Source organism: Malurus melanocephalus, unplaced genomic scaffold (genome assembly GCF_030028575.1).
Source record: "Malurus melanocephalus ecotype Western Australia unplaced genomic scaffold, MMel_1.1 scaffold_529, whole genome shotgun sequence".
NCBI classification, from domain to species: Eukaryota; Metazoa; Chordata; class Aves; order Passeriformes; family Maluridae; genus Malurus; species Malurus melanocephalus.
Genome location: NW_026623761.1, coordinates 239479 through 256926, shown reverse-complemented (window position 1 = coordinate 256926; position 17448 = coordinate 239479). Strand labels below are relative to the sequence as shown.

The 17448-nt window shown below is 40.0% G+C and overlaps 1 protein-coding gene across 1 annotated transcript in view; it reads left to right on the top strand.

Annotated features, from left to right (window-relative positions):
* PIK3C2G (phosphatidylinositol-4-phosphate 3-kinase catalytic subunit type 2 gamma) overlaps positions 1–17448 on the top strand; it is a 190474-nt gene that overhangs the window by 138619 nt on the left and 34407 nt on the right. Inside the window, exons 27-30 of the mRNA XM_057381792.1 lie at positions 1310–1419; positions 9083–9275; positions 9850–9971; positions 14212–14320. Coding sequence (XP_057237775.1) covers positions 1310–1419; positions 9083–9275; positions 9850–9971; positions 14212–14320 — 534 coding nt within the window. The remainder of the gene's footprint in view (positions 1–1309; positions 1420–9082; positions 9276–9849; positions 9972–14211; positions 14321–17448) is intronic.

Sequence of the window (17448 nt, the reverse complement as noted above, 5' to 3'; positions counted from 1 at the left end):
TTAAAGGGTGCAGGAGTTGTTATCATCTTTTATAAATGGGTTGAAGCTAAATTGATAAATAGAACTGTGTGCCCTTCATTGCTGAATATTGTTATTGCCACTTCTGTCAGCTAACTTAAATTCACCTCACTGGRCTTTCTGCCTCTCTCTTCCTTGCCAGCCAAAACTCTGTGAAGACAGCAAACTGTGGAGTGGTAGCTTAGAATGGGGCTGAGCAAGATTTTCCTCATAATGCCTAAAAGAAAATGCACAGATATTGAGAATGTTTGAAGGAATAACCTTAAAAAAAAATCAGTGCGTCCTTTTTTTTGCTGTTACTTGAAAAACTCAGTGGGTCTTTTCTGTCTGAGCTAGACATGAATATCAATGAAGAACACACAGCAGTGACTGCAAATTCAGATACATTCCCTTCTGAGCAATGTGAAGGAGTGATGTTTTTCTCCATTACACAAAAAAACAGCATCACTCCCAACTTGCTGTGATTGTTGAGAAAAATCAGTAGGTTTTGAAGTGAGTAAATTTTSTTGTCATTGTTGACATTTGAAAATGCCTGGARMGAGCTGTATGGGCAASTAGATACATTCAGCTGTCTAATCTCCTCAAGTTTTTACATTGCAAGGTGAATATTGGCATTATTTGTTTTTTGAGTCTAATCTGGCCAACTAACTAGAGCAGTTGTGTCCCCCACCGCTGGAGGGTGATACCCTCTCCAGAGGGCAGCTCTCACTGCCCACGTCAGGGCTCCTGCCATGAATCAATGTCTGAAGAAGCTTTTCTCCTCCTCTGACTGTGAAGGGAGTGAATCTGTGATCCCTTGGCAGGGGGGTCCGGAGTAGTGATGGTGGAATCAGGAGTTACAAATGAGAGGGTGATGTTGCACTAAATTGAATTGGGGCTAAGACAACACCGTGAGCATTGCAGAAATGTGGTTACTGTTGTTCAGGTGGCTGGATTTGGTCACCTTCCCTTTATCACCATTAGAAGGCTGTGAAAGAGGCTTAGCAATGCGCAACTGGAGGTTATGGTATCTGAAGAGAAAATAAATAACTAAAATGGATCGTTGATTCTGACCCATGCCTCTTTCAGGTGCCTCAGTGTGAAGGTTTRCAAGGCAATATATTCATTTTATTATTCCAGCCATTGCTCTAGCAGCAAAACTACTTTTCAGAGCAGCAAAACTGTTTTACAAGACAATGTAAGTTACACAAGTTTTGGTGTAAAACTTTTCTTCTCTCGCTTAGGCCCATTTCATTTAAATTTCTTTCCAATAGAATAGTGGAGTAATGATCTAATATTTCTTTACTTTTAGATGCTGCATGCAGGATTGCCTGAGCTAAGCAGCATCCAGGATCTGAAATATGTGTATGATAACCTCCGTCCTCAGGACTCAGATCTGCAGGCTACAAGCTACTTTACAAGGTAAAACCAGAATATAATCTAGAAACCTTGTCTTMAAGCATGAAGCAATTTTTCTCTATGTTAAAAATAGAGAATCAGGGAAATTACATGAAAGGATAATTTGTCTTCGCATGTTTATTTTTAAAAAGTCATCCCTTATGCATGTTGCAACCAATTTCCTCACATTTCTGGAGGAAACAGTTGTGCATTTATGGTACACTCGTAACAAGTCACTTACTCAGTGCCTGGAGATTTCTTAGGCTTTYATGGTGAAACCATCCTGATTTGTATCCAGCCAGGGTTTCTCTCTGCTTTTAAATGCAGCAGCTACAGGCAAATGGATTTGGATTGCAYAAAGAGGTTCAGCTTGTTAATGGTGTGAGTGAGAGCCTTCAATTTCTTCATTTTACTCCTTTTTCTGTTCTTCTGACCTTCTGTGTTGCCTCAGAGAAGTTACTTTCCCTCTGCCAGCCAYAGTCTCTCCATCTGCAAAACAGTTCCAATTCTTTCTTGTAAACATTTCAGAGCTCAATCACAGGAAAGCCTTGTGTGTGAATATATTCACATTTTAAGGTACATTTTAAGCTTGATTTGTGTTAGGCTAATGAAACATTCCACCTGTTTGTGATTATAACTGGGGCTTAATGACGAGGAGCTGTGGCTGATGTGCATAAAGTCAGTCCAAAGCCCTCAGTCCTGATCCTTCAAGTCTGRCCCCTGTATTACATGAAATTCCAGCTGCTGATGTGATGATGCTGTAGATGGACTAAGTGGAGACTCMTCTGGATTTGGGAACCCACTTTACAATTCTAGACACAGCATGAGACAAAACTTCCCTGTCAGAGCCTGCTGACATTCCCAACCATTTCCCAMTTTGTGCTCCCTGGGCACCCTCTACACATGTAGGGCAACCCAGACTCTTCGGACCTTGTGAAGGTTTTGGGAAGTTAAAATTGTGCTGTTTATACATCTCCTTTCCATGTACCAGAATCTACCACAATCTGAGGAAACCAAGGCAGCAAGTTTGGGGAAGGCCGGGTCAGAGACCTGGAGACTTAAAGAATGAGCTTTCTTTGAAAAAAAAGAGAAGAATTTGTTAAACAAAACTATTGTCCCATAACTTTACACCTGGCAGAGAACTGAGTTCCTTCTCCTGTAAAACTTGGGGGTTTTTTTCATATTCTTTCACTCTTGCCCCTTAGCAAGATTGTCATATTTTAAAATATAATTACCCCTTCACTTTTTACCATCAACTCCTACCTTATCCTTTCCTTTAGAACTGCACATATTCCCAAATTTCAGACTTATAGTTCCACTTCAAATAGGAACCATGCAGCTTCTAATTAAATTGTAAAAGTCTTGATTCTGTCAGATAGTTTGGGTGGATGCAGATGTGKATGTGTCTGTCTCTTGTGGTAAAAAAAAACCAGTTCATTCAGTTAATGGAAAAGGGCTGGGATATATGTAGCAATCAGGAAAATCTGATTCTTCAGAGCGAAAATTGTATTAGTGTTATGCAAAACTCAGAGCTGGTGCCCCTCTGGAGGCAGAAAGGATCAATTTTCTCTTGGGTCAGTTATGGTTAGGGTTGGCACCCCTGCAGGCTCATTTAAGTGGCAGACTCAGGATGAAGACTKGATTAAGGGCAGAGCTCTATCTCCACACTCTTTCTTCTGAGGGTTAGGGACTTGGGAGTGGGAATTCACCTGCAGTCTGCCTCAGCCAAAGCTTGTGGAATAAGCACAACACTGTTTTGGAGGAAGGGCTGGTGTGCTTTGTTKCCTGATAGAAGTTTATATTGGGCTTAGGAAATCCTATTCAGCTCAGAGAGAACCAGAGGTGAAACTCATCGAGGCCAGCATGACCTTCTTCCCCTTAGGTTTCTTGTTAGGGATGGTGTTAAGGAAATTAAGGTTGTCAGAGTGGAAATTCCACTCAATTCCTGCACACCAAGGAAGTATTTGTGCTGTGGGCTCTGTTCTTATTTGAAACTGCATTTTCTGCTAAAATGCGTTCTGTGAACTCCAGAGCTATTGTTCCAATTTCCTKCAAAATGCTGAAGGTTTGTTATTGTCCACAGTGATCATTACATCACACAGAAAAGACAGATATTGCTAGAGTGCATATTTTATTCATTAATATTCTTGGGATATGTTTGTACTATATATATTCATTTGCAAGAAGAAAATCCCTTTGCATTAGCTTGTGAATTTCCATGGATCTCATTYCTCTTGGAGCTTTTTTTCTTTATTCTAATTTCTATTCATTTGAACATTTTTTGTGTTTACTCAAAAAATGTATTAACATTTCAACATGTTTGAACATGGGCAGAATATCAGGTCTCATGTCTAGTATGATTTTAACTTCTGGAAATTGTATCAAGGCATGTTTCAAAATAAAGACTTTGGGATGGCTTGATAACCGGATCAATGCAGAAATTGTCCCTATGTAAAAACACTTTCAAGCCTGGCCTTAGGAAGGTTAATATACTGAGATTTTTGTGAGCTTTTTGTTACCTACATGATCTTTATTTCTTATCTYCTTGTTATACAAAATATTGATATGAGAAAAAATCCAGTTATATACTTTTTGTGGTCAATCTGTAGCTTGTTCCAGTATCTATTTTTCAAGTTRCCCTTGGAAAGACAAGGAAATTGGAAGTTCTGATTATCAGCATAACTTGTAGTAGTTCTCAAATCCCTCGCAATTTGTAGCTCCTTTCTCTCCATAATTGCTTCCAAAACCACTTCATTGCTTTTTAAAGGTTCTTTTCTGGACAAGGAGTGCGGTCACTGGAATGTTAAACGTTGCCAACAGAAAGCTGTTTCTTGTTCTARGTACAAGGTAGTTATTGTAATCTTTCAGATTCAATCATATAATGTATCTACTGAAAATCCCAATCTTCTGCTCATGGAAATAGAACAATATTTCTCTGTATTTCTGTAGAAATGGGTTGCTTTTAGCAATTTTGAGTTTGGTTTTAGCAACAACACTGACATTGGCCCTACTGTTGTTTAAAACCAACACGGAATGATGAATGATGTCACAAATCCTCCTGGCAGAACAACGTTAATTTGTTCTCTGCCATCACCTCTTTGGCCGCAGAGCAATTGTGTCGGAGTTTGGGCTGTAAYGTACTGACCCCTTTCAAGCTCGTAAAACATTCTGTGTTTTACTTAATTCCTTTGGTCTCATTCTTGATTTAAGCCATGTGCAGCAGTCTGTGGTCTCATTTGTGTGCAGTTCTCCCTCAGTGTCAGTTCCCTGTAAGGAGCCGATGAGCAGCAGTGTTCGCAGCTTWCAGCCTTCTGGAAGGTCACACCCTCCCATCGTGGACAAACAATGCACCAATTGAGAGTCAAACAAGAGTTTCTGTGTCTCCTTGTCAGTCCTGTGCACCTAGTGCCAAATGAAACATCGTTGTCTCTCCAGCATCTGCCCTGAACTCAGTTTGATCCTTGAAACTCAATTTGATCCTTACCCCTCCCTCCTTTCCTCTTCCCCTGACAACACATTTTATCAGAAACTGCAAACCCATCTTACCTCTGGATATAAATTCCCTCTATGGTTTTCTGCAGATGTCTTCWAATGTCAGCATGGTGTGGCAGGCTGCCTGACATTTTTAATGTGCCTGCGCAAGGATGTATATTTAAAATCGTTTTTAAGAGCATAAAGTTAGCCTAATGCAGTGAATGGAGTTGATTTCAATTGATTGCAGTGTGCAATTTAACCCACTCAGAGAAACCCATGAATAAGAGATGCAGGGTGGCTCTGTCAATTACCAGGGGAGCACATWGCATATCTTCAGCAGCCTGACTGGGGGCGGTGCTGCTTGGGTCAGCTGCTGTCTTTGTTTATTTATTAATGCACTCATTTTTTAGGTACTTCTTGTTGCCTAGGTCAAGCACATCCACTCCAAACCACAAATGCCAGCAGTTTTCAAGCTGGACAATCCACAGTGACTCTTCTCCAAACATGATACTGCTCTCTAACTGATCAACCAATCCCTGTTTCTCAGGTTGGCTGTGGRTATTTCAGCAAAAACTTCCCAAACAGGTGAAAATAGTGAAAGTTGGTGGCATCTGAAAGGGCATGGACAAAACTACAGCACTAAACTTTACTTCAGTGATGTTGAAGCAATTTGTAAAGATTGTGACATATGTGCCCCAAAGGAGCAGAAGGCAGGCTTCCTTCTTGAATTTATGGGTGTGGAGGAATTAATGTTATAAAAGCTCTGTTGCTAAAAGCAGTAATATTCTGGAAAACTCTATTAAGAGAGTATGGGGGCATACTACTCAACTTGTTTTAAAATGGAGCTTGGTACATTTGTGGATGGAAATGTGGAATAGTAATGAAACAATCTTCATTAACATCTGAGAATCCCATTAAAATAAATTCATTATGCTCTAAATGATTTTTGGGCCTAGATGGAAATGAGAAGCAGGATACCATCATGGATGATAAAGAAATATCCACCAAGACAGAGCTCTTGATAACTAGTCAGTAATAATGAATGCATGTGCTGTGTATAAAGGCTGGTGTGTCCAGAAAAATCTAAGCACCGGCCCTCAGAATACCTGTCCCATAAGAAATGTCTGCTTCCTAAAACACAAGTCACCAAGTGCCACCAGTCACTCTTGGAARCGTTAGCCAATCATCCATCTCCTTTTACACAAGCAGCCAGCCAGTCTGTTCATGTTTTACCTGATACTGTAATTTGACAGCTCTGTAGAAAGACTGAAGCCAAATCTGAAATTCAAAGTCAATTCAGCAGGCGGAAAGCAGAAAGTCATTGCTTTCCAACATTCCCAGATATTTAACTTTTTTTTCTGAAAAGTAGGTCAGACAGCAATCTGCATGGGAAACAGTTATTGCCATGTGGAAAAGTAGCATTTTTGTCTCTGAAAACTGTGCTGGCAATATTCGGATTCACTGCTAATGTTACTCTATTAATGACAGTTTCCTGTTTTCTTCTGATTAACCTCTGCTTTTGAAGCCCTTTTGTATTGCTCACTTAGTTTTGCTGTCTGTAGACCATCAGGCACTAATTTTCTATGCAGCTTGGACTACCAGAGCTCTGAAATAAATAAGAAACTTTTTTCATTGTCATGGAGGGGGAGTCAGTTTTGGGCACAGGCAAAGGTGGTAATGGGCTCCTCATGGGAGCATGAGGAGTTTTACAAAGAATACCCATGACCTTACTTCTTTTGGCTGTTGCTAAGCTTGATGTGGCTAAAGAGAAAAGAGTTCTCTTTATAGGGATCTGGGAGAGTTCAAGGAGAAGCTTCCACCACTGGTCCTCAGGATGAACTTTAAAAATGCTAGCAGAAAGGGGAATCGGGTACCACAGTGTGATAAACTGGGTCACTGAACTAATCCAGGCCAAAAATAAACTGCAAAATCTCAAAAAGACACAGGGGTTTGATGARCCCCATTACTCCATAAATAGTTAGGAACCAGCTTTTGGGGGAGAGGGTTTGCTTAAGCCAATTTTCCCTYGAAGAAAGTGCAGAGAACCACAGGCACTCTGGGAAGACACTCTGAGATKTCATCAGAATAGCAAAGACGGCTTGATTCTTTGTTGATTACATGAAATAAGGCTTGCTTAATGTTTTCTATCCTAACAAAGAGGACTGCATGCAGACAAAACAGAGTATCTGTTCTTATTTGATTTTAAATATAATCATTTCAAATAACTCACAGGGAAAATCTGCCACAATGACAGCACAAGGCTCTGTTTAGATTTAAAGTATGTGATTATCAATCTGGGTTTTAAAAGTATTTTAGCAGCCTCCTAATGGGCCCATGGAAGGAATAGTGGTAGTCTGATGTCAGGCAGTTAGTTCTGTGTAGTGATGATGTCTGAATTAGTACTAATTTACAAGCTGAGGCCTGTTTTATGTAAATTAAAATGCAGTGTGCTTAGCTGCAAAGTTAACGTGCCTCTTTATAGTAATGTGCAAATTCCCTAACTGCTCTGCTATAATATGGCCAGTTACAGATTCTATAAGCTAATGTCCCAGTGATTTAGGAAGTGTTTAAACTACACATTAAATTAAATAAATAGGAGTAAAAAGAGAGTAGTTCACCTCTGATGCAGCCTGGTTAATCATCACTGAATTGATTTTGTACTAATATTTTGAAATGAGATTTGTTTTCTTGTTTTACATCAGTGTGTTAGTTTGTTTAATTTATTAAATAGTTTKTATGGATCTGTTTCTGAGAATGTAATTAATWATTAAGRTAATTAACCAAATCAATTCTGAGGTACCTTTCCTTGTATTACATTAAGAGGAATATATACTCTTCTTTCCTCAGTTTACTATGCCTAATTAGTGCATGATAAATTCACACACTATTTTGAATAAAATCTGAATTTCAGGGGCTGAGGTCTGTAGGTAGAATATTTCTTGTTCTTTCTGGTATGGTTTCATCTGTGAAGCCACAGACTTTAGCCAGAGCATCTGAGATATGGAAATTAGGCTAATGTGGTGAATGGAGTTGATTTCAAATGATTGCACTACGCATTCCAAACCACTCASAGAAAGCCATGAATAAGAATTTAATTTGAAATGACAGGTGAAGCATTTGCTCAGCTTTGGACAAGGCATGATGAAGGTGGTTAAGGGTGCTGTCAGCCCTTGTAATCTAGTTAGATGCAACACAAAACTGGGAGAAAAAAAAAAAAAACAAAACCCTGACAGCAAACCCCTGACAATTTGGTAGAGGTTTGCTGCCATACAGCTTGAAACTAATGGGTTGTTGTTCCATAGCATCAGAACAGATCTAGKCTGTCTTCAGGGGGCTGTAGAAACAAGCAGAGAAATAAAAAATTTGCCGTCAGAAGTTAATAGATCTTAACAATTCAATTAGCAATTGAATTCAGGGGAGCAAGTGTTTTCTAATGAGTACTGCATCTCACTCTTCAAAGACCTGYGATTATCTTGCAGTGTTATTTCTCAAGTCAAGTTCACTTTCCCGTTTGCAGTACATATCTACATGTTTATCTAGGGCTTTTTTATCTATTGTGTCTTTTTTGATGAAAGATCTTAAAACTCTAGGAAATGAAAAGTGTTCTGGTTCCCCTTGCATAGGGTTGAGATGGAGGGAGATACCAGAAGAAAATTTCTCTCTCTTTTTTTTTTTTTTTTAAGTTCATGTTAAGCAGTTGCACAGGGATAGAGCTTTTAAGAACTGGGTGGAGGATTTAGCGACACATCATGCACAGCTAAATCACAAATTGAATCCAAGAGCTTTGTGCAAACATGTGTAAGTCCACGTGAGTTAGTGTAACCAAAAATAAATATAATCTTAACTAGCGCCTTCTCTCCTGCTCAGCAAAGTGAACATGTGCTCTTCAGCCCTGGAACTCCTCAAAACGCTCATGGAGCTGTTCTGCTTGCCCCTGTTGCCTGAAAGAAGGCTCATGGTATCCAGCTCATGAGGAATAGCTGCTCCAAGCTGAGCCATGAGCACATTGTGGCAAGAGCACTCCTTTGAGCCGTAGAGCCCGGGGGCTGGATGTGCTCAGTGCTGCCAATAGCAGTGATTCAGGGTATGTGGGTATGTCAGGTAAGCTTTAGAATTTGGGATTTTTTGGTTCTGTGTCCATGAAAAGAGGGGTCGAGGAGTGGAAACAAAAAAGGTGCATAAATAACACCTCTTCTGTTTGTTCGTTCTTCAGGAAGATAAAGGAGAGTTTGGAGTGCTTTCCTGTTAAACTCAATAACTTGATCCATGCACTTGTACAGATGTCAGTGGGGAGCTCTGCAAAGCCTCCAGCTCCAGAGACTGTGCCCCAGGAATGGATGATGCTGGACACAGAGAGGTCAATCGCAAGGGCCACCATTTTGGGATTCAGCAAAAAGCCTGACTCCGTATGTACTGCGTTSTTTGCTTGCCCTCATTTGCCTGGATCTTTAATGACTCTTTCAAGAACTTACACACTCTCCCTCTTGTTTTATAGWAGATGTGTTTGTGCCACATTAAAAGCACCATGGGATGAATAGTGGTGCCATAAGCAGCGAGCTACTAGAGAGCAAAAACACCAGGCAGACAGATATTTGCAGGAAGCCATTAAGGAGAACGGTTCATTCCCTATAGTGAAAAATAAATCAAGAGCTAATTAAAGCATCCAGAAGGAAAGCATGGCACAAAATTAGGAAGCCTAATAGAAATTGGAAGCTGTTATATGATGCTTTAATGGTGCACTATTAGTTTTCACACACTGCAGTGCTCTTTCAGTGTTTGAGTTGTATGCTGCCCGGCAAGTTTCTCCTTCTGTGCAGCAAAGACTATGAATTACAAACTGAATTCTCTGGCACTTGGCACTATATTAAAGGAAGGGTTTTTTTTTTTGTTAAAATCACCCTATATATTCTCTTGTATTTTTTTTTTAATTTGCCTCTCTGATCATTTCTCTTCTCTGCCTCTCCCTTTTCCCCAACACAGCTATATCTCATCCAGGTGGTGCAAACCTGCAATGTGGTCACCTTCGTGGAAAAATCATTCAACCAGTTCTCAAAACTTCACAGCCATCTCCAGAAGCAATTTCCATCTCATGCCCTCCCAGAGTAAGGCAGCACATTAGTGAATGTTATTCTGCTGTTAAGTGGTTCTCTCTTCTGTGCTCAGATAAATCTGTGAGAATATTCACGGCAGATGTATTTTTAGAAACACAAAGGCAGAGCAAACATACTCTATCAAGCCTTCTATTCAGCCCCAGAAGAAACTGAATCACATACCATTGTGACAGTCTAAGTTTTATGTATTTTATTATTCCATTTTTAATGGGATGAACAGCTTGGGCCTGACAAAAATATTCCTGAAATTAAAGGGTAAGTGGTGTTGRTTTCAAAAGGTACCTTTAATAGTTTTTATTTTCTGCATGATGTTTGTCAAAASTCATGGTAAGATCCATATGTTAAAGCAATGCAGGAGTGTTCACAGTGGGTCAGAAAAGAAACCTCTGACTCTGGGAGGCAAGATACACATACTCCCCAGCTGAGAAATATACAATAATCTTATRTACTGTCCTGCCCCAAACCCTAGCACTGTGTCTCATATCATTCAGCTTAAAATATTTYGAAAAATATACTGTCATTAGTTGCAATAATTTTTAATATTACTTTTTATCCATGTGCATGCCCGTTCCTGCTTTTCATTTTCTGAATGTTATTTCTTTACAGTTTCCCAGGGCAGTGAGTGTCATGGTTTATTTCTGTCTTACATAAAAAACAGTTTTGCCTTATGTAATGATTGTCYGTGGCTTTAGAAATACAAGTGGAGTTATTTTATATATTTATATAATATATATACATTATACTGCATACACTACTGAGTACAGAGTAGTCCTCTCTTAGGCAGTCCTTTTGACTCACTCCCAAGCCCTTCTTCAAGCTCAATCTACAAAAAAAAAATAATAAAGCTGGCCTAAAATTCAAGCTTCTTACTTGAACCAAGCTGAGATTCAAGGGATATGCTTGAAAAAGAGAAAGGTCTTTGGGGTTTGACCTGAAGTAAATAGCCACAAACAACATGGTTTGGACTTAAAGTCCATGTATTTCAGATCCAAAGTTGTTATTCCCCTGAGCTCGTGAGAAGCATTCTGAAAAACAGCTTAAGGTTAGTTAATTCTAGAGAATCTGTCTCCTACCTGAAGGGATTTTATTGACTCCAATTTGATTCATTATGGYTTTCTCACATGAACTGGTTTGCAGCAGCTGGTGAGAATTGAAATTTCACTAAACAAATACTGAAAGTGCTTGAATCATGGTTTTGATTTGGAGATACTTGCAGGCTAACCATTAGGCTGTAAAATGAAATATTTAACAAGTACCTGTTTATGAATTTTTCCTGTGGTGAGCAGAGCCCTTTGAAAGAAAATACATTTCTCTTCAGAAATACATAAACCTCAGAAACCTGTAGTGAATTTCAAAAATAGTACTAGTCATTTTTCACATAAATCTACCTCTAATAAAATCCTTCACAACATTTTCACTGCTAAAAAACACTTCAGGACACACAGAGGGTTAATCTGCATGTACTGAGGCTGTCTAGGAGCTCCAGTGCTTTATTGCTGTAATTCAGTCCCAGMAGTAACCCGTCACTGCAGGATCTTTCCCTAAGATTGTGTTAGAACAATTCATTTTATGATGATTCTCGATAAGTGTGTTTTTCATGTTGAAGTTTTGGGTTGCTTTCTAGCAGAACTTCATTAATTGGAAGTTTTTCATGTATCCCAGATTTTATTCTAATCATAAAAACCAAATTTATTTCCTTATAGGAAGTTATTACTGAAACTGCCATTCCATATCAGACCATTAGTCTGCCTGTGTGTTACAAAGCTCCAGCTMTGGCTGATACCAGATGCTTCAAAGGAAGGAAGAAGCCTTGTTCCACAATGTAATCACAAAATCAGTTTAAAAACGTCTGATTTAAAAAGTTAAATGTTTAATATTACTAGAATAATTGGAACTGCTAGCAGAAACTACTTGGTTTCTGCTTTGTATTGATTCTATGAAATTGTAAATATTCATGTCTCATTAGGAGAATACAATGAAATATGAGAGTGCTTATACAAGTACTAAATACTGATTATTGTAGGAAATGAATGGCAAAAGCTCAGACTTCTCAGCATCTGAAATTTTGCTGTTGACACATGTTCATTCAGCCCATATTTCAACATTAAAAACACAGCTGCCCTATGCAAGCCCTTTCCCTCTAGCAGCCATCCTCCTCATTTGGCTTTTGAGAGGGTATTAATTGTGTTTAATTATTGTCTGGTAAAACACCAAAAATCTTTTCACCCAACAAAAAATTTAAGTGACATAATTTATACACAGAGCTATGTTCAGACAAGTAGGAAATGGAATGTGCTGGGTACAGAGCAAGTTTATGTTTTTCTGATTCACTTAAGGTAGGGGCAAAGACGAGTATGAGATTGGGAAGTTCACTTTTTCCAACACAAATGAATTCTCAAGGGCAGGGCCACTCTCAGCCACAGACACTATTCAGCAAAAGCACAAAGACCTTTAAAAGATGGGTTCAGTGCCACCACAAGGTTCATACTGTCCTTCACTCCAGCAGTTTTTGGTGCAATCAATCAGTATTGTCTCTGTCCTCCCTTTGGCCACTGTGCTTTGGATGCATCTTCTTAGGGCCTGCATTTTCCAGCCAGAGCCCTCTCTTTGTGTTACACAGACTAATTAATTTTAAGCTGCTTTCAAACAGTTCTTCTCTCCCATCCTTTGAAAGAAGTCCCTTTTAGCCCCAGAAGAACCCAGAACATTCACAGGCTATCTCTGTGTGCCAGATGACCTGGGCTCTATTTTTATCTGTGCTGCTCATATATGTCATGATCCCGGGTCGTGCCACTTTTCCCTCCTCATTATGTGTCCTGCCACTGTAATTTTTGTGATGGAAGAGTCCCCTCTTCCCATCCATCTGTGCAGCCCCTGATCCTCCAGTGCCAGGGGCAGGAATCATCAGAAGTTCATGCATACATGCAGYACGCTGATGTCATCCTGGTCCCTCGCTGGTTTAATTATGAACTAAGTTACACCAACACCGAGTTTTTCCCTGCAGGATTTTCCAGCTGCCTTTCTAGAGGCTGGCTGAGTGTCCCTTCCCACTTTGTCACAAACTAGACAGCTCCTTAGCCTTTTGTCTGAACCCTTCAGATACCTCTTGAGATCGGTGAAAAAGCTCATGGCACAACAAAAAAAGGTTTGTAAACAAGACGCACTTGACTGTTTACCGTGCTGGTGGTGGGACATGAAATACAACCAGATCAAAACTTCTGGCTCTGTCTGCCTCATACATTAGAGGACATAAAACATAAAGTTAATTATGAATCCTGCTATTAGCAATCCATATCACAAAACCCATTACGTGCAATTTAGCACAGATAGCTTTTCTAATGCTCCTTCAGCCTGAGAGATAAATACCCTTTGTCAGGGCAAGGTTAATATAAATTGATTATGTGTGTTGTTAAAACTCTAACCTTTTGACTGATCTAATATGCATTGTCTCTAAAATGCAAAGATGATTCAAGTAAAGGAATGGGAGGTTTTGACATTTTCAACCACCAAAGAACTTGAAAATTGACATAGGCCATTCTATGCATATGTGATTTATTTACTAACCTAAAATTAAATTCATCTTAATAAAAATTCAGCAAGAACATTACTTTTGCTATTTTTATTGTTCTTGCTTTTGTTGGGATCGATATTGTTGCGATGATGATGGTTTGTTTTCATATATTATTTTTGTTATGCTAGTACCTGAAGTTAGATATGGGATCAGAGACCTCCTCTGAAAGCCTTATCTACACTCTAAATAGCTGAGGTAAAAATTCAAGCAATGACATTCATCAAATGTCACATTGTTGCTGTAAGGCTTTGGTGCTCAATGTTCTGTGGTAAGGATGTGACAGCTCTGGGCTGAGATCAGAGATCTGTTGTGCAAAAAATTGAGAGGGTAATGTTTTCTTGGGGTCTTAAAGGGCCAWTTATTTTGATATATTTAGAGACTATAAGATGCAAAGTGTCTTTTAGGGTTTGCTTATTTATTTACTTACTTTTAAATTAATTATTTGGACAGAAAAAGTGCTTCAATATGAGACAATTTSCCAACAAATTATTAGAAGATACTGAGTCAGGGAGTAAACAATCCTCTGGACCCTGTACCCATCCCTACCCCTCCCTGCAAAACCTCTTAGGAAGTCTTGGCTTTCTTCTGTTAAGTAGAGTTGGAAATATTTTCAGCAAATACAGCACAAGAGTTCCACTTACAAATATTCTTATTTTGCAGGTTTCCCCACTCACAGCATTTACCTTTTACGGATCTCGAACATAAAAGAGTGAAGGATTTGAATCTCTATCTGAAGCAGCTAYTAAGTGGCTCCAGGAAACTGGCTAATGTGAGCATTTCCAGTGCTTCTTTTATTTGCACATCATTTCTAGTAGCATTTTACCAAAAGATTCAGAAAGTTTTTCCATTGCCTCTTTTCGGGGAAAAAAAAAAAAAMCGACATAAGTGACACATTTKCTAATGATGCTGTTTTGGGATGAATCCATTGCAGCATTCATCAAAACTTAAGACAAAGACAAGTATGAGTGAGAAATGGTTTATTAGGCCTGGCAGGGCATTTTTCAGGAAAACTTTTCTTCCTTTGCTGCCATCAAAAAGTAGTGATTCACTGAATTTTTGACAGTGAGGAGTAGGTTCTGAGGAATGTAATGTCTAAAAAAAAAAGTAAGCTTTGAAATATTGAAAAGTCTGATTTTGACAGTTGTTAAATGAAAAGCTCCATTCTTTCAGCCCAGAAATACATTTTCAAAATGTATTTAACAGGTAGAAGAAATAGTTTTGCAAACATAAGACCTAACCCAGAATGTTTCAATAATATCAGAATGATACATTGTGTCCATTAAAATTGCTGTTTCCTCACTTTTTATTCATTAATGCTTTCTGAGGTTTGAGGTTCTCCTGCTGTTTAAAAATGGAAAGCCAAAATGGTAGCAAACATTGACTTTTCATTGTCTGGGCCAGAACAAAGCCTTGTGCACCTCAGCAGCATAAAAGCCAGGGCTGAGAGCAGCAGAGGGGCCACGGGCACCCTGGGAGGATGTTAAATCATGCTGCTGCATCACTGCAGAGGCAGAATGGTCAATTACTGACTGTGACACAGGGTCTGGGGGCATGGAGCATCCTCCACTGAGCAGCCTTTGTCAGGAAAGCTGTCAGGCAAGGGAGAAATGGTGTTTTACATTGGGGCCAGGCTCACACTGAGGCTTGGTAAATTCGAGTGAGCCAAGGCACGAGCTCGTGGCTGACCCTGCTGTTTGACTGTTGGCACGTTCTGCACAGAGCTGGGCCTCTGCCAGGTGAGCCATGTCACATCCTGTGGCCTCAGGGCCACAGCAAYAAACTGGGGCTGCTCTGCTTTAGCAGAATAGAGAGCCAAAAGAGGGTATGAGAGGATGTTTTTTCCCCAAAATCTCAAACATCTTTGTTTGATAAAAGAAAGTTTGCTGCCTAGCTGTATAACTTTCCCAGCTGGGACTTTGTAATGGAGATTAAAGAGGAAATTGTCCATATGCAAAACAAACAGTAGCTTTCTTATTAATATGAATATAAATTCTGAGTACTGAATTGAAATATTTCCAAAGAGGATAAAAATCCTTTTGTCTCACAGAGTTGCACGTAATTTGGTAGGAACAGCTGACTTGATGCTTGTCTCCCTTGACCGACCTTGCAAATAATCTGCTCAGGTTTGGGTTGATTGTTGTGCAAATAAAACACAAGAAGTTCCACCTCCACGAGTAAGAACTTTTTTACACCAAGGGTGGCAAAGCAGTGGWACAGCTGCCCAGGGAGGGCATGAAATCTCCCTCTCTGGAGACATTTCAAGCTCACCTGGACACATTCTTGTGTGACCTGATTGAGAGGACCCTGCCATGGCTGGGTTGGACTAAATGATCTCCAGAGGTCCCTTCCAACCCTAAGGATTTTGTAATTCCCTTCTGACACTCACATTAGGGCCTTGGGTTTATTTTACATTCGTGCCTTTTGGTCACAGCTGAGTAAAAGCTGATCCAAGCCCTGACCTAGAAATGAARCGCTCAGTATCTTGTGCTGCACTCTGGACTGCTGGAAGGTACACGGCTTTTCAATTTGGGCCAAGCACTGCTGTGCAGAAGCCTAATCTCCAGCTGAGAAATGAGACTGCTGAAAGCACTGGGATAGTCCCACAGACAGTTCTTGGTGGTGCACAGAGGCTCTGTCCTCCCTCCTGCACCATGGGTTGGTGCTCAGGCAGAGCAGCTGCCCGGCAATGGCCTTCCCAGTGCCCTTCCTCCTCCCTTCATGGACCTGCAGCACACACCCCTGAGCTGGGGACATCCTCCCAGCACACCAGAGCACAGCCATGACCGGGATATTTGTGGGTAACCGTGGACAGATCATGGTGATGCCTTAGGATTTTTAGTTTCTATATTTTCATGCATCTATATTCTTGTACTTCTCTAGTACAGCACTAAAAACTACCGTTCCCTCATCTTTAGATAAAACAATTCCTCTCAGCCTGAATCCAAGGATATCTCGCTGCCTCAGAGCCCCAAAATATGTAAACAACAGCAAGTTGGGGAGGGAGCAAGTTTGGGGTGGTTGACACCATCACCTGTAAAGATCATTGGAGAATKAAGACCCAATATGTTAATAAGGCAGAACTTACAAAAGGTGAAGATCTCATGACTTGGTGTCCATTTTGGGTGTAGCCTCAGGAGGAGGCTTTTGTCTGCCCTAATGTACCGGAGGGGGCGTGTTAGGCCTGTATTAAAGTTGTCTATTCTCATTCTCTCAAGTTTATCTGGCCTCTATTTCAGATTAGCCTGATTGATAAGGCATCAGTGGGGCCAGGCACTCTTGTGGCTCTGAATGAGCCCAAGGGGGGCAATTTTCCAGGCTGCTACTGCCTGGAGAGCTGCACCATGAGGAGAAAAAAAGCAATTTTTGGTGTGTTGGACTTGAAGGGTAGGGGGTAACAAACAGAGTAATGAGCWGATTGTTCCCATCTGGGAAGCGCTGCTGCATGTGGGAAATCGTCTTGCTTAGCACCATGCAGCTAACCTGCAATTTTGGATGATAACCTTTAACGTTATTGATAATCCATAAACATTGAATCATTATTTTTACTTCAATATGCTTCTCCCGCTGGGAGGTGGGAGAAATTYAGAAAACACTGACGTGTTCTGACCCACTTAGAACAAGGAGACCAGTTGGTGGGTAATTTCCTTTGTATTCCTTTCTTTTTTCACTTTTCACTTTGGTATGACTCTTTTAAAAATATCATGGTATCATCTTGGCTTTAGTCTGAGTAGAAAGCCAAGCTAGGAGGCTTTCTTGATAAATACAATTATTTTGTCACTTTTCCTGCCTGTGACAACTTTGCAGTGAAATTTGTCCTTTTTCTCAAATTGTTAGGGAGCCTGGCTGAAACCATTTAGTGAGTTGTCAKTCCTCAAGCATTATCAAACTGTCACTCCT